Genomic DNA, 21,348 nt, shown 5'->3' with positions numbered 1-21,348 from the left:
CAGGCAGGTATGTGGGTTTGTCTGTATGGTCAGTGCAGTCGTCTGTGTTCTGGTAGACCAGGGGTCAAAACGTGCTATGGGAACCCTCCTTTGCAGTATAGTTTATTGAAGAACATTTATTTTAAAACTTTAATATCTTCAATTAATTGTAAGTGTAATAAAAACAAAAAATGTGTTGTTACTGTATGCCTATTGCCACTTTTATTTAAATACAAATCTTGTTGCTACCCAAAGATATGTGGACATCCTGGACTTGACCTCACAAACCAGTCACCACTGTGTATGTCAGTAGGCAACTACCATACACAGTGTGCCACCAAGACACTGCCACTGCTGCTGTGTTTCTCCTCTGTTGTTGGACAATTTGAGCAATTAATCACCAGAAATGGCTGTAATATAATTGAGCTTCTAGTTAACTTAGTAAGCTGATCTAAGAGTCTAAGTCTAAGTCCATGTGTGTGATGTTCATGGTTCATACCCACAACTCTTCTCTTGGCACTTTTGTCTTTCCTCTGGCTGTCACCATTCAAAAATGACTGAGGCCTCAATGATGCAGGGCAGCAGGCCAACTCTCTGTGCCACCTGCCCTCTTAATGCAGGTTTTCTCAGGGCTTTAAATGACTCTTTCCTCTGGCTGTCGACATTCAAAAGTGACAGGATCAAACCCACGACCTCAAACGTGACTGAGGCCTCAATAATACTAGGCAGCAAGCCAACTCTCTGTGCCACCAGGCCAGACTTCTGAAGGTAGGTTTTCTCATGGCTTTAAATCACTCTTTCCTCTGATCTGGCTGTCGCCATTCAAAACTGACAGAGGCTCGAACCCACGACTTCAAAATTGACTCAGCTTTCACGCATTATGTGCACATTTTTTGTGGGGGGAAAACATACACAAATTATGAATCAAATAATAAATAAAATATGTTTTACGAGTACATTTCAGAGCCTGTACTTTTTACTTTTACTTGAGTAATTTAGTTGAATTAGTACTTTTACCAGAATCTTTTTTACACAATTAACTTTTTAAGTAAAGAAAGTGTGTACTTTTCTCTGCTGTAATATGTCTCCTCCATCGGGAATAGAACCAATAATCCACCTGTCAAGTAGCAATACAGACTCAGTGTCTCACCTTGGCGAGCTATGAACTGTTAAGAGTTCTCCTTCTGAATTCTACACACTGTGTTCACACTGACAACGACACAGAGCATAAAGAGTGAGACAGGTTGGAATTGAACGAGTGAGCAGCTGTTTATCTGACTAGAGTCAGAGACTGTCGAGCCTCCTACTACATCAGCTTATTTCTATCAGTGTTCAAACTACTGATGATTAAAAAAATCAGTGGTGCTGCCTGAGTCAGGGATTAAACAAACAACCTTTAAGCGCTGTCGCCTCACAGCTCGAAGGTCCTGGGTTCGATTCCCACCTGGGACGCTGTGAACGGTGAAGGAATGCGTGCCCGTCCGCATGTCCTCGAGTGCCCACCGCCCGGGTGCGGTCATCAAAAGGGCCTTTCTGTGTGGAGTTTGCATGTTCTCCCCGTGCCTCCCGGGGGCTTCCTTCATATAGGAACCCCCTTCACCAAAATATGCAATATCCTGGTTGCTAATGTGGTTCCTCCTCTGGTCGTTAAGGGCGCCTGTTCGGAGGGAGGGGAACTGGTTGGAATAGCGTGAACCTCCCACGTGCTATGTCCTACCGGTGAAGCTTCCCCTGTCAGGTGAAAAGAAGCGGCTGGCTAACTGCCCATGTCTCGGAGGAAGCATGGAGCCAGTTTTGGCTCTCCCCAGATCGGCAGAGGATGGAGTAGCAACCAGGATAAATAAATTGAATTAGCACTAATGGGAAATGGGATTCACAATTAGCAAAAATGGGATAAAAAAATCTGGATTTTTTTTTTTATTAAACAAACCACCTTCGAACATCACACAACATCCACCTGTTTATCTGAGTGAGCTCCTCTTGCAATGTTTTCATATTGTAGCTTTAAACCTTGATCTGTGACTGTTGAAGTAGGTCTGACAAGAAGGCAATAAGAGAGGAATATGAGTATGTGATTTGAAAAAGAAAGTTACGCTTCACAATTAGGAAGTTCCTTACCGGACTTAAGAGCCTGAAAATCTTCAGTAAATATCCTGCAGTCTTCTTTTTTTTAAGATTATTGTTTTTGGCGGGGGGGGGGGGGGGGGGTTAGGGTTAGGGTTAGGGTGGGGGGGGGCATTTCTGCCTTTATTTAGATAGGACAGTAGGCAGACAGGAAAGGTGAGGATAGAGAGAGAAGGGATGACATGCGGCAAAGGACCTCGGGTCAGATTCGGACCCGAGCCTCCGTCGTACGTGCTGCCAGCCAGGTGAACAGTCTTTGATATGTCACCTGGACCAGATCTTTCCAGGTACTAAATCAGTAGATCTGGATGATGATTGATCTGTGTGAGGCCACTAAAACAGGTTTCCTCAAGTCAGGGAGTGGTGTGTGTGTGTGTGTGTGTGTGTGTGTGTGTGTGTGTGTGTGTGTGTGTGTGTGTGTGTGTGTGTGTGTGTGTGTGTGTGTGTGTGTGTGTGTGTGTGTGTGTGTGTGGTGTACACGCCATTGTTCAGAGGGCATGATGCTGATTCCTCTGATCCATGTCCACATTATCTATCTATCTATCTATCTATCTATCTATCTATCTATCTATCTATCTATCTATATATATATATATAAAAGAGCGGGGGGGGGGGCGTAAATTACAGTCTATACCACTTCTCCAGGGACCACGACACCACTGGTATCACTGACTCAGCCATGTAACTCACAGTCGACCACTAGATGGAGCTATACTCCTGTATATTGAAAGTCCAGCCCTCAAAGATCCTCCATCATGGAAAACCCAGCAGCAGTTGAAGCAGTAATCTTACCTTTTCATCATAGTGGACTGCATTAAGGAAATGAGAGAGGACATTGTAGTCTTCTCAAACACGTTTTTCCTTTGAATATGTTGATTGCTAATGCATTCCTTCCCTCCCACTCCGTTCCAGATATGCGGAACATGGACACTCCCAAGCCCAGATGATATTGTTGTACCCCACAGTCGTGAAGGCCACTTCAGTCAGACCACCAGCATAGTTCACTCGTTCCCACTTATTGCATAAAGCAGTGTTTCCCCAAGACGCATTCAGGACGCAAAGTTTGGTAAGATCAAAAAGGATCATCAAATTATTATCAAATTATGAAATGCCAGATGTTTTTTTGACTGGAAAGTTCACATTTTGTTAAATACCATGTATGCTATGCTGCTGCCAGATACTTCCAAACTCCCTATAAGAGAGGGTGAATACCGGTTAGTAATGGTGTAACAGCTTAACACTGCATGGTGCGTTTTGCTTGACCTGCTTGACCCATGCAATCAGTTTTAGGCTCATGAAAAAATATATTTTGAAAGTAGCTCTACTGTTTTAAAACCTTGTGCCATTATAACAAGTAGCCTAACATATTAAGCAACCAGCCATTCAAAATGCTTTGTGACACATTTAGACATTTTAGACACTGAATAATCAGCCATAACTCAACAGAAATCAATAGAAGAACCTGTGATGATGTCAGTGATATACGAATTGCTTCTGCCAAATTCTATATCTATACAAATATGGTAGTCATCATGAAGGATGCTGCGTTTGATTCATGAACGAAATGCAGACAAAAAATGAGAGTAGCACAAGTGCGACCGCCCAAGTCTGCTTTGTGTTTGTCAGACGGGGGCGGGAGCATGATCTGTTTACCACACTCTAAAAATACCATGTTGTTGCATTTCCATAAATGCGCCCCTCTCGTTTCATTTGTTTATGTGACTTCTTCAAATGTTGGCAACCCTTGATATCCACATGGAAGAGAGCTGCCTAAGGACGCAAAACACTTTCAGCTGTATAGGCTGGAGGTGGTCATGAAACATGCAAAATGGGGAAATATACTGAAATATCTGACTGAATAGGCCAGTAACTCTATTTATTGCCATTGGTCTTGAGACACACTGGTCATTTCATTGGTGTAGCCTACTGCTGTTCCTACTTTAAGGATATTTGCAATTGCCTTTGCAGTTCTTATTCTGGACTGGACTTGTGCATATTGCTTTGTTATGGACGCTGCTCATTGCAGAAGTCACTGTAACCCTGCACACTGCACTTCTTCACTCCGTAACAATCATATTTCCCTTATGCAGCTGACAGGCAGAGTGTTGTTATAAACCATTTCACAATCAAATCACTCTAATGATTATCCCATCTCAATAGACCCTTTTCACGGGGGCCATTTTGTGTCGAAAAGGCAGAATAAACACAGGTGCAAGCAAAACACTATAAATGAGGGTTTCCAAATTCCAATCATGGAAGTTTGAAACCCTCATTTGTTTTACTTTCACCTGTGTTTACCCTTCCTTTTCGACACAAAATGCCCCCCATGAGAAGGGTCCATCAGAAGCACATCACTTAATATATTGGCACGCACAGGCCTATGTGACAAATGATTTGTTTCACTGATAAAATAATATGCAAGACAAGCATAATGAACATTTAATTAGAATCTAGTTTGTCATAGTTTTCTTCGAATGGCGTTATTAGATGTTTGGCAATACTAAAGAAAATAATATAATAGCCTATTAAAACTTGACGCTATAGGTCATATTGCTGATATGCAGGAACAGCATTAAAAAATAATTTGTTTTAAGGCCATTTAAATGACGTCCTTTATATAAATATGCATAGAAAGAAGCTAGAAGGCTGGGTGTATATAGCCTAAAATATATCAGCTTTATTGAAACCTTTACAAGACAAAATTTGGCAAACGTCAAAGGGATTACACAATAAGTGCAAAGTTGGTTGCAGTTCATGTTAGCCTAAGCATTGTGTGTGTACTCTAATAGAACATAGTTACAGTATATAGAATATATTTGTTTGCACGTGTTATAAGAGCAAACACATTAAAGTCGTGTTTTTGAGACTTCTTTTGAAGAAGAAAACGCTTGTCAGGTCAGGGAGCATTTAGGCAAAGTGGTTTTGTAGGCCTCTGTGGGGTTTCTTCATTATTTTTCCTTCAATGCTAGTTTCTCAGTTCAACCAAATTTGGCTGCGGGAGGCAAACATGCGAAAGATAATACCGCATTTAGGCTACATCCTGGTATGATTCTTCCAACAAATTGTCCGATTGTTTGCTTTCATCATGAGCGGACGGACACAGTTACATTTGTTACCGTCGACTTTAAAGTTTTCTCTCAAGGTCCACATTCAGTGCGCCGCGCCGCGCAGGGCAGAGCTCACATCACGCAGGGTTTGATGTCCTGACAGACGCTCTGGTGGTGGTGATGGTGGTGATGGTGATAGTAGGACCCGCCAGCCGATGGGTGGAAGGAGGAGATGCCGTTAAAGTTCAACACAAAATCCTTCCTGTCGCAGACAGAGGAATGGCTCTGATAACGTGGAATTCCCACTAAATATAAGAAAGAAGACATTTTGTTACAATGGTTAAAAAAACAAAACACGAAGTGAATGTATCAAGATTAGCCTCACCTTCGGACTAAATGGCTATGAAAGTAATTTTCTTTTCATTTTTTAGCCTATTATAATTCTCCAATAAGGAAATATGCTGAAAACGTACATCTTTTGGCCTAGGGTTGTTGCAGCCTATAAGTAGACTAAACCTATATCCGTTTGTAGGCCTGCTGCTGTACAAGAAATCTGTTTTATGGAAAATGTTTCAACGTGTTTACTGAGCTGAGCAAAATGCAAACTTTTTTATTCTCCAACATTGGATTTAATTATTTGAATTTGTAAACAAAACAATTAATAAAATTGTTATGATGAGGCCACAAAAAATGTAGCCTTGACCCTGTCCCGTTTCCCTACTTGAATATTTAGAAACTTATGGTTTACTGTTGCGGAAGAGCAAAGCATTATAGGGCTATAAAAACAACTCCAAAGGAAAGATCTTACTCATTTTAGTTTTCATATTAGTTCAGCCAGTCATTAGAAATTATTTTTTTCCCCTCTCTCTCTCTCTCTCTTTGCATATAAAGCTATAGCCACTAGAACTATTTTTTTTTATAATTGTTTGACATACATGCACCTTCCAAGCATGTGGTCTGTCAAGTTGACACAACGCAATAATGCCCGCTTTGTGTGTGTGCGTGTGTGTGTGTGTGTGTGTGTGTCCCACTTCCAGTTAATTTATGTTAAAAATGCATAATGTTTATCTTAATTCATTAAAACATATATTTGATTAATAGTCAATAGCAATACGTTGTATAATTGAATATCACTGAAGAGCACGAGAATATTGTTACATGGCTGTCATGTCTCGAAATAAGCCTCAAGCCTGTCTTCCAGAAACAGAAAAATAAATGGGGAGCGCCATGCAGGCTCGTCAAGGTCATAAGGACTCCAGATGTGACGGTGTTTTTCAGAGAAAGACGGGCTTTATCCTCCAGGGCCACAGCTCACCGCCCTGCGCCCGTTTTCACAGACAACACAGGGCTGACTGACAGCTATTTCTCTACATGTGCAGTGCGCCTCTGAAGGCTGAAGACGCCGCGTATAAAGTTGTAGGCTACACGGCCTTCCGTCTGTATAGTGGATACTCGGTGGTTTAAATCCTCGCCAGTGTGGTCCGACCCGCACAGTCTTTGTTTGGTTAACCTCAAAGACCCTTTTGGGCTCCAGCATTATCCGCCTCGGAGAAATCCCTAGACTTTAGTAAAGCCTCAGTGTGTTATGTTAAACTAATGAGCATGAACAAGGAAGGTGAATTAAAGCGACCAAAAAACGAGTGTTCATGTGTAATTCTATATAGCGTTTTAACTTTGTTAATTGGGCAAATATCCTACAGCATGAAACTTGCCTCCAATGGATCTCATCTGGAATTTAACCGTTTTCTCATCACGTGCGTGGATATAGGCTTCGATGGAATATTGCGCACAAATCACCAATTCAAGCCCATCTTCATATTGCACAAATATAAATGTCTTTGTGAAGTCTGGCGTTTATTTTATTGAATACGTTGCGAGGCCAATGTATGCGGGCTTATTTACATGTTAAAAGTGAGTCAAATCGGTCTGGGAATGTTTGGCCACGTTTAAGTGTTAGTCTACACTACATATTAATGTTAGTCTACACTACATATTAATGTTAGTCTACACTACATATTAAGGAGAAAAATAAAACGACATTAAAACAGACTAAAAAGCTAATTTGTTTTGATAAATCTCCATGCATGAATTTTAGCCATCCCTTTGACATTATTTATCCTTTCTGAATAGGAAAATCCATAATTTTAGACAGTAGATTTTTTATAAATTCGTTGAATGTTAAGAGTTTACAACGTAATTGAATTTTCAGTCCAATAAAACAGTGATTGTTGCAGCATATTGACTATAAACTGATTATAAACAACTTCATTTTGCCCGAGGAACCCACTCGACCTGATGATGATGATGATGATGATGATGATGATTGCCTTGCAGTTTAGGCCTGTGTGGCAGATGGGCGTGCAAGATAGAATTATTAATAGCCTATGCATCTTTGATTATAAACCCCTGAGATGAGGGGTTAATGCATTATTGCTGTCCATAATACTGGCATGATCCACCATAATCCACCATATTATGTATTTGAATTTGAAATGATTTACCTGATATGTCGGTGTTGTGGGTGTCCCTGCCGTTCTGGTGAAGATAGCTCTGCTCCAGGGAGTAAGGCGACATGCCAGAGTGTAAACCAGAGGATGCGGGGCTGCTGGAGGCTAGAGGCTGCTGTTTGATGTAGGGGGACCCGCCGGAGGACGCCCAGTGTGCGGATGTGCTAGCGTACGGGGAGTGGCCGTCCAGCGCGCTGGCCATGGCCGGAGAGGACGGCACGGGACTACTGCTGCTGTCCGGTCCATACTCTCCGTTGGACGGTACGGGACAGCTCGCCATGTATGTGGACCCCGGGCTCGGAGACATGTGGGGTACGTGGTGGCCGCCGCTCAAGCCATCATACCCCCCCGCCATTGAGTTGCTCATCATGTCCAAGTTGTAGCTATTGCCGTGACAAGCCAGAGTCGCAGATGGCGCTTGGAAGTCGAAACTCTGCGGTAGGATGGAGGTGCCGAAGCCGATGCCGTTCATCATCCGATACATGGGCTTCAGGGCTTGACATTTTCTTCTAAAGCCTCTTGGTCTGCGACGAAACGAGCCTTCCTCGAACATGAACTCACTTGCTGGATCAATGGTCCAGTAGTGGCCTTTCCCCGGCCGGCCCAGCCCTTTGGGCAGCTTGATGAAGCACTCATTAAGCGAAAGGTTATGCCGGACGGAGTTCTTCCAGCCCTGGTAGGAGCCCCTGAAGAAGGGGAACCGAGCCTGAAGGAACTGATAGATCTCACTCAGCGTCAGCCGTTTGGTGGGAGAGCTCTGTATTGCCATAACGATGAGAGCGATGTAGGAGTACGGTGGCTTCTCCGGTCGTCTTAAACCGGAGGTCGTCTTCTTTCCCTTGGCCGCGGTGGACGAGCTTTCTGTAGCGGCTTGTGGGCTCAGCATGGCGGGGTGCAGTACGCCGGACGCCGAGTTGGATCTCAGAGGAGGCGGAGGGTCCAGCTGTTGCTGAGGGGTCTCGGTCGTCATGTCAGCTCTGACGCACGACTTGCGTAGCGAGAGAGAGAGAGAGAGAGAGAGAGAGAGAGAGAGAGGGGGGAGAAATAAATGGGCTGTGAGATGAAATGAGGGAAAATGTTACGATCCGGTGGTCAGTGTCCCTTCAACGTCCTTTACACCGCCAGTGGTCCTCAGAATCCCAGCGCAAAATGGAGTGAAACCCGTCTCCCGTTACGCACAAATCTCCCGTTACGCACGAGTCTCTCTTTACGCATGCGAGAACGCACGCCGAGAACGCACTGTCAGATAGAGGAAGTGTGTGTGGGGGGGGGGGGGCGCTGGCTATCCACTGGAGACTCAGTGTCCACTCGGCACATGGGTCCAGTGGGTGTCACAGTGGCGCTGAGTGCTGCTCTGTGGCGCGGCGGGTGGCCATCTCCCGCCTTAATATAATCCCTAAAGTGAAGGGAACTTCGAAGACCCCTCGACTTAGTGCGCAACAGTCCAGCCAAACAAAGCTCGACCACCTATCATTCCATAAATCTTTCCCTCTGTGAGAGCCCCCACCACCCCTCCTCCTCATCCTCACCCTCCGTCTGCAAATCTCCCTGAAATCAGTGACGAATAGAGCCCACCCCCCCTCTCTCTCTATCCCCTCCCTCTCCCTCTCCCCCGCCCTCTCCCTCTCCCTCTCCCTCTCCCTCTCCCTCTCCCTCTCCCTCTCCCTCTCCCTCTCCCTCTCCCTCTCCCTCTCCCTCTCCCTCTCCCTCTCCCTCTCCCTCTCCCCTCCCTCCGCCAAATCTGGCCCATGTCCACTCACCGTTCGTGCAGGCGGCGCTGCAGCAGCAGCAGCCCCTCATTCTCCTACTTTCGCCCCCTCTCTCTCTCCACTTTGCAATACACGCAATTAAGCCATCTATCAAGCCACCCCAGACATCCCAATCAACAGCGCCACACGCCAGCCGCGCAAGATCAAAACGAAAGATTTTTCCCAGTCCTGCGTGAAGCCGTGATTTCAGCACGACGGAAACATTTTCCTGACGCGAAATAAGCTATACAGCGAATAGACCGGCAGCACACAATGCACAGAGGGTTTAGCCAATGAAACCATGATGCCCGACACATGTGTGCCTATACACCAGCATCACATCTGGACGAACGCAACGTCTTGAAGAGAATCGTTTTGTGTTATTTGTCTTATTTTGCTGGTAATTTCCTCCCAAACGGGTCCGGAGGATAACAAAAACAAAGTGCCGCGCTGCGCCAGGCCGGGGAGAGGAGTGTGAGAGATGGAGAGGTGGTGGTCTTCACTGTGCGTGTGTAAGCGGGGGGAGATGGAGAGGTGGTGGTCTTCGCTGTGCGTGTGTAAGCGGGGGGTTGCTCCGAGTAAATGACTTTGACATGAGTGGAAGCAGGCTTTTTCCATCAAGCCCGGCCCTGGATACCACACACAGTGCGGCAGTGTCAGCTTACCGCCCCGGGCCAGAGTGGCTCCCATGGGCCCCACGTTCATTAGAGAGAGAAAAGAGAAATTAGCCGAGCGGGCGTCGACAGTTTCCTCCCCTATGGAGACATCACACACAGATTTGTCCTACATGATGGAGTTATATATCCCATAAAGGTAATATCAACATCCGTGTTGAAGAGAATGGTCTTGCCTTTGCGAAAAGCATATCGTTTTCTGACTGTCGCTGCCTGGGCCGATGCTGACTCAAGGAGATAGCTGTGCTGCCAGTAAATGTCTTGTCACTTGTTGATGTCCATATAGCCTATCAGACAATATTTCAATATAGGCTAATGAAAGCCGATTAACAGATCTTTTCCTTCCTGCGGGAGTTGTACCACACGGGTTTGATACATTAAAATAAACAACCACATTAACGAAAATAAGCAAATTATAGAAACAATATTTCCATATATTATTAATAGGATTTCACATGCTAATTAACCTACGCAGACATGTGCACGCGCGCGTATATGCTACTTGACCTGCGCAGGCCGACACAGGCCTTTTTAAGTTTAGTTATAGCCTGGAGCATTTTCTGAACAATGACCACCAACAATAACCTTTGCACTTTGCACAACAAAGGATGTAGGGGATAAAATCATTTTCCACCATGATGACACAGAGAAGTTTGGAGGACCTAACGGCCCCAGAAATTTCCTGCGACATCAAAACTGATGACCCCCGCCGAGATCAGGATGCTTTGGCTTGCAGGAGGAAACTTTGTTCTGAGAGCACTTTGAAGACGGTCCTCTCCTTTTACGCACCAACATTACAAGTTCTTAATTTAGCCTTTTGTAAATATCAAGTGATCAACGTCCATTACAAAAGACGTGTTTTTGTGACGTGATTTTGTCTTATAGGCTGCCTGCATTCATGACTGGAAGCTCATTAGCCTATAGAGATAACAAGGACTTTTGTTTATTTTCACGTTTAGGTTAGGTCATATTGTTTTTCCTCACACAGAATATCAGACTGTTTTGGGTGGTTTTTTTTTTAATAGTCCGGCCCTGAGTGACCATATATGATAGGCTATTGCTGCCTATGAAGGCATAATTAAATAAAACTAATTCTACCTTTAAAAAACAGATGAGGAAAAACTATCATGGCTATTTAGAAACCAATATAATCTGCCGATCCAAATAAATTAGGGCATGCTGTTTAATGGTCTATCCCATTTGTCATGTTTTCAATTGCATATTTGATGTAATGCGAATAATAATAAAAATTCAGAAAATAAAATAACAAACACTGAGTTCTGGTCCTCAACGTAAACTAATATTCTTGTGGCTCCTCGGCTCCGCCTGCGTTTCCTGTGGCTCCGCCGGGAGCTTCAGAGCTGCCTCTCCGGGACTGGGAGGTCAGGCGCGGTTCAGTCTGCTGGAGTGACAGACTGTTTGGACTTCCTAACATTGTGCCTGCCTTAAAGTTTGGTTTCATAACACTAGGCTCAGCTATTCACTCTTGGAATAGGGCCCGAGTTCTCCTCAGGCTGCATCATGTGGACTGGGCCAACGCTGACGCCAATTCTTGACCAGTTTCACACAGGCAATTTATGCTGTGGCCAAATCGAGAGATAGGGTAGATAGTGTTTGCACGTCATGACCATGCTGATGCTGGAATAAATGATCCGGACATACAGGTGTGCTGTTCCAGTCTTTCACCTGCAGGTTGCAGCATTGTTCCTGAAAACAGCAGCACGTCTCACCTGTTACCTGTCAGACTGGAAACACTCTCCTCCTGCAGTCTGCTATACTCGATTGAAGCCACAGCCAGCCACACTGCGCTGCATAAAGACATCACACTGCATAGGAGTATACCGGGTTTAGCAAATCACAGCATATAGCCTACTGTAGGCCTACAGCCCCGTTAGTTTCCCCCAAAGATCTTAAAATGGTCAATCTTCTATTATATTGAAACTCTCAATATAATATAATATCTATCCTCATTTGATAGTATTCTGTTACATCACCACATGGCCATCTTGGTAGGAAAACAGCAGGTGATTGTAATCAATTAACAACAGGTGATTACAATCAAGTGACACAACCAGCCAATGAGCTGTGTGTATTGTAGCGCCATATTGGTAGGAAAATGCTTGTGACGTCATGGGAATACTATGAATAGGCCTATGTTACAGGATAGCCTACTCATTCAGGGGATGTGGAAAAATCGTCATTCAAAACAGGCTATGTATCCAGTCTGTAAAGGTGTTAACATTTTGTCAAATACCGAGTTCAAAAGCACCATCCTACCTGGCATACTTGTTGTTGTTGTTGTTGCTGCTGCTGCCATCAATCATTTTGTAAGAGTGAGTGACGTCATCACTTGGACGTCTCAATGCATGCATGAAAACCATTGTTCTTGTCATGATTACGTTTTATAATAATAAACATCAGACTGACGACAGGACTGAAAGGTCCTTTATTTGATTCCACGAAACGTTGCAAATTAATCCGTTTTTCAATTTAATTTTATACGACTGAAATAACAGAGATTTTTGTATGCCATTAGATTTTAAATTGAGGAGATAAACTGTCAGTCGGAATCTAAAATGGGTGGTGGGGCTGATTCTGGTCGGCTACCACAAGATATATATATATTTTTTTTAATTATTTTCATCAATTCCCCAGGGGTATTGAATTTAATCGAAAATATTATAAGAACCTGCTTGGACGTTGTGTGAATATTGTGCTGCCATAAGAAAACTAGACGGTGTAAAACCACTGGTGAGGTTAGGCTCGGGTTCAGCACCGTGGAGAGCAACTAAAGCTTCCAAACAAGGATAGCCTGTATAGGCCTGCATGTTTAAGATTTTAACATATACGAATTAAGTAAATTTATATTTTTGCTAAAATGCTTGGACTGAGTACAACAACAACAACAACAACAACAACAACAACAACAACAACAATAATAATAATAATAATAATAATAATAGTACTACTACTACTAATAATAATTATTATTATTAAGGTGCGTCTTGTAGGTGCGATTCGGACACATTTAACAGTGCATTGTGGCTGTTCGTTTTCTTTCAACATGTTTTTAGTAGACCCTTAGATCTCTGATGTAATCCACTGATCAAGATTTATAAGCTCTTTATCCTTAATCACAAAATACTTTTATGATTCTGTAAATAGCTACAGTGTGTATATTGTTATGACAAAATGTATACCAATAAAGTATTAAAAAGTATTACAAAAACAATCGGATTGTTGATACAACATAAGAATAATAATACTATTTGCCTAGTCTACTACTACTACTACTACTACTACTACTACTACTACTACTACTACTACTACTTTAACCCTAACCCTATTTATTTATTTATTCATCTTAATTTTTTGTTAGTGTGTGTGTGTGTGCGTGTGTGTGTGTGTGTGTGTGTGTGTGTGTGTGTGTGTGTGTGTGTGTGTGTGTGTGTGTGTGTGTGTGTGTGTGTGTGTGTGTGTGTGTGTGTGTGTGTGTGTGTGTCTCTATGTCTGTCTGTCTGTCTGTCAGTGGAGCCATCAGTTTAAGAGAAGCCGGCTGAGGCTTTCAGTTTATTTTTTATTATTAGGACTTTAGTGATTATGATTGATTATTTGAGTTGAATTTCAGAAGACTATCATTTCCCACCTCTTTGCCTCTAAAATAAAATGCACATATGCATTAGATGTCTCTGCCGTTTTAGAGTCAGACTTTTTTCCCTATAAGCTGGTCCCCGGTATCATCAACATCCTTGATCACATAGACTACTCTAATACCACGGATGGAAATAAACTCAATTTGTCTCTGCAATGGATACTCAATAAACATGGTGCCATTGGTTCACGTTTTTATTCATAAAAATACCAGGCATGCATGAATCAATAGGAAAACAGCATTTTCATGCTTTTCTTGTGCAGCCACAGAGGAGCATGCGCAGAGGAGCATGCGTTTCTCATCGCAGCTCGGTCAATTATGCAACAACATCTTACAACAACAATAGTTTACGCAGCAGGTCATACAAAACATCAAAATATAAATAGATTAATTTTTTTATGTTTCAACATTTGGCATTTAGTTGCCGTCATACAGTAGAAATGACCAACATGACACGCACGCACGCACGCACACACGCACGCACGCACACACACACACACACACACACACACACACACACACACACACACACACACACACACACACACACACACACACACACACACACACACACACACACACACACACACACACACACACACACACACACAGTGGAATGTCCTATTAACCGCAATTGCGTATTATTTATGTCTATTACAACACGCCATGTTTATTCACTGAAAATGACTTGTAAGTCCCAAACAGTTAAGCTAAAGCACTGAAAAGCTAAGAGAGCGGCCCATAAAAAAGTGCACATGGACAGAAAGATACCAAGTCTGACAGCAGTCCGGTGTCGCGCCTTTATGAGAGCAGGGAGTCTATATGGAAACTTGCGCCTCGCACCTTGGGCATCTTCAGTGAGGGGAGGCTGGCCTCTGCGCCGGCCAGCATGCCGTGTGATGCTGCGTGCTGGAGGTATGTGAGCGCATCCCTGCTGGGCTCTGTGCTGTACGCTGCCTCTGACAGGCTGTGGTATGTGTGATGGTGAGGGTGGTAGTTCAGAGCGTAGGGCAGTAGGTGCGCCCCTGGGGGCCAGTAGAGCCGGGGCCCCGGGATACCGTCTGTGTCGATGGGGGCATCATCCCTCCTTTTAAAGGGTTTGCTGAGGATGCTGTCAATGGCGAAGGAGCTGGAGAACTTGGCCCCCACCCTCTCCTCCGGCGCGGGGAGGCGGGTGTCTTCGCTGGGGGTGTGGATGTCCGGGCTCTGATCCTGCTCCTTGGAGGACCTCTTGGCGATGCGCTTCCTCCTGCGGCGGAACACCCCGTCAGCGAAGGTGTACTCGCTGTGTGGGTTGAGCATCCAGTAGTTGTCCTTACCCCAGGGCCTGGAAGGGTCCCGCAGCACTTTGAGGAAGCAGTCGTTGAGTGACAGGTTGTGGCGCACAGAGTTCCTCCAGCCGGTGTAGCTGCCTCGGAAAAACGGGAACTTCTTCATCAGATAGTCGTTGATCTCTGCCAGAGTGAGGCGGCCGCTGCCGGAGTCCCGGATGGCCATGGCGATGAGGGCGATGTAAGAGTATGGGGGCTTGGGTCTGCGGGTGTAGGGTTTCCCCTTGCTGCTGCCGTCGCCGCTCTGGGTCACAGGTGCCGGGCTGTTGGCCACGCAGTCCCCGTCCGACCCCAGCTCGTCTCCGGACAGAGGGGACGGCACACCTCCCTCGGCGTCCATGCACATCTCCAGCGGCTTCTGGACGAAGTGGAGCGCAGAAAAAACTTCAAGTTTCATTCTCCCAAAAAGATCGATCTTCTCTGTGTCACCTGTAGCACTGCAGCGCTAAGTTTCTCTTTCAGTGTCTCGTCTCAAAAACAATCTGTGAAGATCATCGGATGAAGGTGTGAGAGGTGAGCGCAGCGGAGCAGGTGTAGGAGGGCTGTCTGTCTGTCTCTGGTGTGGAGGGCTGGAGGCGCACCCTGAGCCCCGCTCTGTAGCAGCTGAATCCAGATCTGTCTCCGGAGACACGCTTGTCCTGCTATAATATAATCTCTCGACAAGGGACGGCCCACAGGCGGGGTTTGCAGCTTAAATCCATTGAAGCGATTGAGGGATATAATATGTATACACACCATTGGACGCTATACCGTGACACGCCAGCGGTTTAAATAAATAGATAAATAAAACGTGGTGGAGGAGGGGGTGGGAGGGTGCAGGCATTTTTTTTTATCCAATAGGCTCTCTCTCTCTCTCTCTCTCTCTCTCTCTCTCTCTCTCTCTCTCTCTCTCTCTCTCTCTCTCTCTCTCTCTCTCTCTCTCACACTCTCTCTCTCTCTCTCTCTCTCTCTCTCTCTCTCACACACACACACACACACACACACACACACACACACACACACACACACACACACACACACACACACACACACACACACACACACACACACACACACACACACACACACACACACACACACACACACACACACGCACGCACACACACACCTGAGACTTTGAAAGGTCCGGGATGTCTCTATACCAAAGTGTTTTTCTTGAAACTAAATGTCCTTTATTCAAGATGATTATTAAATAACAAAATTCAGTTTTTGTTCATTCGTTTATTTCAGCCTGGTTCGAGGTTCAAATAGAATGTGCACTGATTGTTGAAATTCTTGAAAAGTACAAAGATGACAGAGACCTCTGAATCAGTATTTTTCTGTTTATCTGAATATGTTCCCTCTTAAGGCGAGACACGGCAAGTGAAAGCGATAATAATAATTTTCCCTATATACCTAGACTACTCTGAGCAGAAATTCGCCAATTCAGTACATACTCAACTTTTTAGTTTTATAGCCTATATTCTGAAGGTTTTTACTGAGAGGTTTGTTCATATAGTCATATCATTCATATCCTGATTTATATAATGTATTTTTTATGATTTCTTTCCTCATACTCTGAGCCAGAATTGTCCACTTAAGCACTCACACCAAACTTTCCAGTTTTATTCCTATCTTCTGGAGGTTTTTACAGAGGGGTTTGTTCATATCATTCATAACTGGATTTATACAACATTTTATTCCCCAAAACATGGCGAAAATGATTTTTTTAATGACTGGTATTTTCTTATAAACAGATATATCCAAAATCCCCTCTCTAAAAACCTTTGGCTCTATATGTCAACAAAATGAAACAAGAATTTTGAACCTGGTTTTATCCAATCAGATTTCCGTCCTGGAAAAGTATGCAAATTACTGCACATTGAACTTATCATTTGCATATTTAAACATACATTTCAGAAAACTTGTAGGAGCAAAACTTCTGCACACCTAAAGTTGACAGGTGCATGTGTCGGAGAAGGGAAAGCAGACTGCATCCAAAGAAAATTTGGATGCAAAACATTGTCTCCAAGAAGAGTCTGATGAAGGTCGTTGTACCGAAACGTTCTTCCTTTGTTGAATAAATCCTTTTTTTGCAAGTGGAGACAGTGTGCGGAAGTTCTCTCTTCTTTAGAAAACTTGTAATACAAAAGAAACGTCTTAATGTGAGTAATCAATTGGGGAAGTTTCATGGTGATATCTATTAGTTAACAATTTTACTATATTCACCTGTAGTGTCTCACCATACAGTAAATGAATGCTCATCCAGGGAACACAGCTACAAGCAATCTTGTTGTAAGATGATAGCAGGTTGCTGTACAACTGTAGCCCAAGTCCTAACTTGACACTATTGGAAATAAAAAAAATACTATTAAGTAGCCTATTAGCCTACTATAAGGTCATAAACTCATTACCATATACACATTATTGAGTTATTGAGTACCACTAACACCCAGCAGGAGAGACAGAGTGGAGACAATTAAATTCAAACAGAGAGGGAGAGGGCTTAGTGGCACTGGCAGGTAGTGGAAGTTTGTGGAATCTCAGTGGATATTCCGTGGCTATTTAGTGGCAGCTATAGTCAGTGGTTAGTCAGTGGCAGCTAGTGGTTAGTCAGTGGCAGCTAGCGGCTAGTCAGTGGAAGGTAGCGGCTAGTCAGTGGCAGCTAATGACTAGTCAGTGGCAGCTAGCAGTTAGTCAGTGGCTAGTCAGTGGCAGCTAATGACTAGTCAGTGGCAGCTACCAGCTAGTCAGTGGCAGCTAGAGGTTAGTCAGTGGCATCTAGCGGCTAGTTAGTGGCATCTAGTGGCTAGTCAGTGGCAGCTAGGGGCTAGTCAGTGGCAGCTAGCAGCTAGTCAGTGGCAGCTAGTGACTAGTCAGTGGCAGCTAAAAACTAGTCAGTGGCAGCTAGCTAGTCAGTGGAAGCTAATGACTAGTCAGTGGCAGCTAGCAGCTAGTCAGTGGCAGCTAGCAGCTAGTTAGTGGCATCTAGCGGCTAGTCAGTGGCAGCTAGTGGCTAGTCAGTGGCAGCTAGGGGCTAGTCAGTGGCAGCTAATAACTAGTCAGTGGCAGCTAGCTAGTCAGTGGCAGCTAATGACTAGTCAGTGGCAGCTACCAGCTAGTCAGTGGCAGCTAGCAGCTAGTTAGTGGCATCTAGCGGCTAGTCAGTGGCAGCTAGTGGTTAGTCAGTGGCAGCTAGGGGCTAGTCAGTGGCAGCTAGCAGCTAGTCAGTGGCAGCTAGTGACTAGTCAGTGGAAGCTAATAACTAGTCAGTGGCAGCTAGCTAGTCAGTGGCAGCTAATGACTAGTCAGTGGCAGCTAGCAGCTAGTCAGTGCAAGCTAATAACTAGTCAGTGGCAGCTAGCAGCTAGTCAGTGGCAGCTAGCAGCTAGTCAGTGGCAGCTAGCAGCTAGTCAGTGACAGCTAATGCCTAGTCAGTGGCAGCTAGTGGCTAGTCAGTGGCAGCTAATGACTAGTCAGTGGCAGCTAGTGGCTAGTCAGTGGCAACTAATGACTAGTCAGTGGCAGCTAGCAGCTAGTCTTTGGAAGCTAGTGGCTAGTCAGTGGCAGCTAATGACTAGTCAGTGGCAGCTAGCAGCTAGTCAGTGGCAGCTAGCAGCTAGTTAGTGGCAGCTAGTGGTTAGTCAGTGGCAGCTAGTGGTTAATCAGTGGCTGCTAGCGGCCAGTCAGTGGCAACTAGTGGCTAGTCAGCTAGTGGCACACAGTGGAAACTTGTGGAATTTCAGTGGCAGGTCAGTGACAGATAGTGACACCTCATGGCAGGTAGTGGCACACATTACACATTACATTACAGTATGAAAAAAATATTTTTACTAAGCTTCTGTTTGCTCAATTATGTTTAAACCTATGTTCACGCAATTATGTTTACATAAAGCAGTTTCACTCTTGCAATAATACAATGGATTAGTAATGATTGTATTTTTGTTCTTTTTAGCTATTTCAAAACGGACAAACCTCCAAAAACAGAAAAAGTAGAAAGTGGTTGCTCAACATCCATCGTGAAAACAAACCTGAAATCTGGCAAATTTCAGGGCAATCACCTAGCACAGTATTAGCATCGAAAACCTTTGGCTCTTTGCGTTTTGAACCAGTGATGCAAATAAGCCCGGAGGCAGCTCTCTCTCTTTCTCAAGAGCTAGAGAATTTCTCCCTTTTGGCATGGGTGTCATTGCCATACCTAGCAGTTGTTCATTACCTGGAGTCTGGGGACCACCAGAGGTCCTTGAGGGGCTTCCAAGGGGTCCCCAGTAAATTGATGAAGGGTTAAACCTCACAATTATTTCATTTACAATAAAATTGGTAACATTTTACAATACAGCCCGTGTTTAAAGTGTAACATTAATTAACATTAATTAAAGAATTTCCCTGAATTTATGGTGTAATTTCCTCATGAATCAGTAACCGAGATATACAATATCTAATATTAGCAGAAGAAAAAAGACAGAGGAACAAGGGAGTAACAATTTGGGATTAGAGTCTAGAGTAAGTACAGTATACTTTGGATTTACATAGTAAGAATGGGACAACAGTGTAAACTTTATAATCCAGCTTTATAATCTGTTATTTACAGCAGTGGTTCTCAACCTTTTTGAGTCGTGACCCCCAAAAAACTTTAGGCTGGCGTTCGTGACCCCCCCTCTCCCGCCATTGCCCAACCCAACCCAACTTTATTGCAGTAGTTAGCATTATGCGTTCACACACTGATTTCACTCACTGAAATCATTTTATACAGTTTATATATATATAGTTTAGTTCATTGTCTTTTTTCTTCCTCTAGGCCTACCTACATTTAAGTACCAGTAGAAACTGTTAAGTATTTTGTATGTACTGATTCACAGGAAATTACACCGTAAGTTCTTTACATGGTAATGACAGGGAGTCACACTCTAAAACACAAGCTGTATTATAAAGTATTACTGAAAAATATATAAGAAGTATATGGATGACTATTTTGATCATATAGTTTCACTGTTATCTTTCTACCCACAATGAAGACAGTCGTGGAATTCAACAAAATCATATCGAACCCTTCTCTTCTCTTGGGTCTGAGACAGAATCTCATCAAACGGCTCCATGGCCCAAATGTGGACGAGTAGGGCTCCTCGATAGGTTGAGAAGTGAGTCCAAATGTGTTTGGGATGTTCTGGGCATTATAATCGGAAGCAAAGATCACACAAAGATGGCCAGAAATCAAATAAAAACACACCAGAGCAGCATTCAGGACCCATGTTCCCATGTGTGAGCCATTGCAAGATAGTCTGATGACCTAAACATATTAATAGTGACCATAATATCTGGCCAGTCATCAGTGACTGCCAAACTTTGTCCCAAGAAAATTGGTCTGGGCTATTTACCTTATGTAGCCCCGCCCACTTTACCCAGTTGTGCTACGACTTCCTGTTCAAAACACCGTCTGTTTTACCTGCTCACTAGTACTGTTACTGTCACAGGAAGTGTCAACACAATAGGAAGTCACTGGCTGACCCCTGTGTTGGAACATAAGGTGAATACGTTTTGGTGGGAAATGATAGATGCAGAGACCTTGCCATACCTCACAGGTTTTAAAGGGGACTTACCCCCCAGATTTCTGGAAAAACAGCATGTTGCTTGATTAAAAAAAAAAAGAAAGACAGCAGATTCCACGAGCTAATTCCAATGCAAATTGACTGCAGGCACACTGTTGTAAAAGAAGCAGGAGAGCGTCTCCTCTTGTCTCACTATACTCTTTGTCTGCGCGCAGACCGGAAATATTTACCGGAAACAGCGGCATGACAGTTTGCCCACATTGATTAAAAACGTTATACTAGAGCTACAATATCGTTATAAATATTAACAACTAGCCAACGCTGGTGGCCTGTATGGAAACATAGCGTGACTCGAAATGGTTATATCAAACTGGTCATTCAGTGACGTTTTACTGCCATGTAACTGACGTTAGCCCACAGCTAACAGCTAGCATTAGCCACAGTACCAGAGCGGATCATGATTACCCACAATGCCTTGCCCCAGTTCTATTAGCCAGGAAGGGGCTCGAGCTACATTTTAATGTATAAAATAAAGCTGATATACAATTTGATTCTTAAAACGTCTGACCCTTTCAAAAGTACATCACAAACGGACAGCCCTGCTTAATCCTCGCTAAAAACTGGTCCATTGGACTCTTCTATTACATGGCTCTGACGTTAGCTAATGATCACATGAGTGGGAAAGGGGGGATTCATCGTGACGTAACGGTGAACCATCTGCGATTTTGGAGGCCCCCCAAAAAGCAGGTTTGAACCCATAG

General features: G+C 44.0%; 1 protein-coding gene and 1 pseudogene across 2 annotated transcripts; both read right to left on the bottom strand.

Annotated features, from left to right (window-relative positions):
* Positions 1-4,814: 4,814 nt before the first annotated feature.
* Positions 4,815-8,627, bottom strand: LOC310771987 (forkhead box protein F2-like; the record flags this gene model as incomplete). The annotated part of the gene is made up of 2 exons (XM_083664471.1): positions 4,815-5,455; positions 7,652-8,627. 2 exons carry the CDS (start codon positions 8,625-8,627, stop codon positions 5,283-5,285), a joined length of 1,149 nt encoding a protein of 382 aa, XP_083520597.1. The 3' UTR covers positions 4,815-5,282.
* Positions 8,628-13,907: 5,280 nt separating this feature from the next.
* On the bottom strand, positions 13,908-15,713 carry LOC310771988 (forkhead box protein Q1 pseudogene; annotated as a pseudogene). The gene has a single exon. The product of its transcript is annotated as a forkhead box protein Q1 pseudogene (transcript).
* Between the last annotated feature and the right edge of the window lie 5,635 nt (positions 15,714-21,348).

Source organism: Poromitra crassiceps, assembly GCF_964638095.1.
Source record: "Poromitra crassiceps genome assembly, contig: HAP1_SCAFFOLD_1677, whole genome shotgun sequence".
Classification (NCBI taxonomy): Eukaryota; Metazoa; Chordata; class Actinopteri; order Beryciformes; family Melamphaidae; genus Poromitra; species Poromitra crassiceps.
This window is presented reverse-complemented; position numbering and strand designations above follow the sequence as displayed.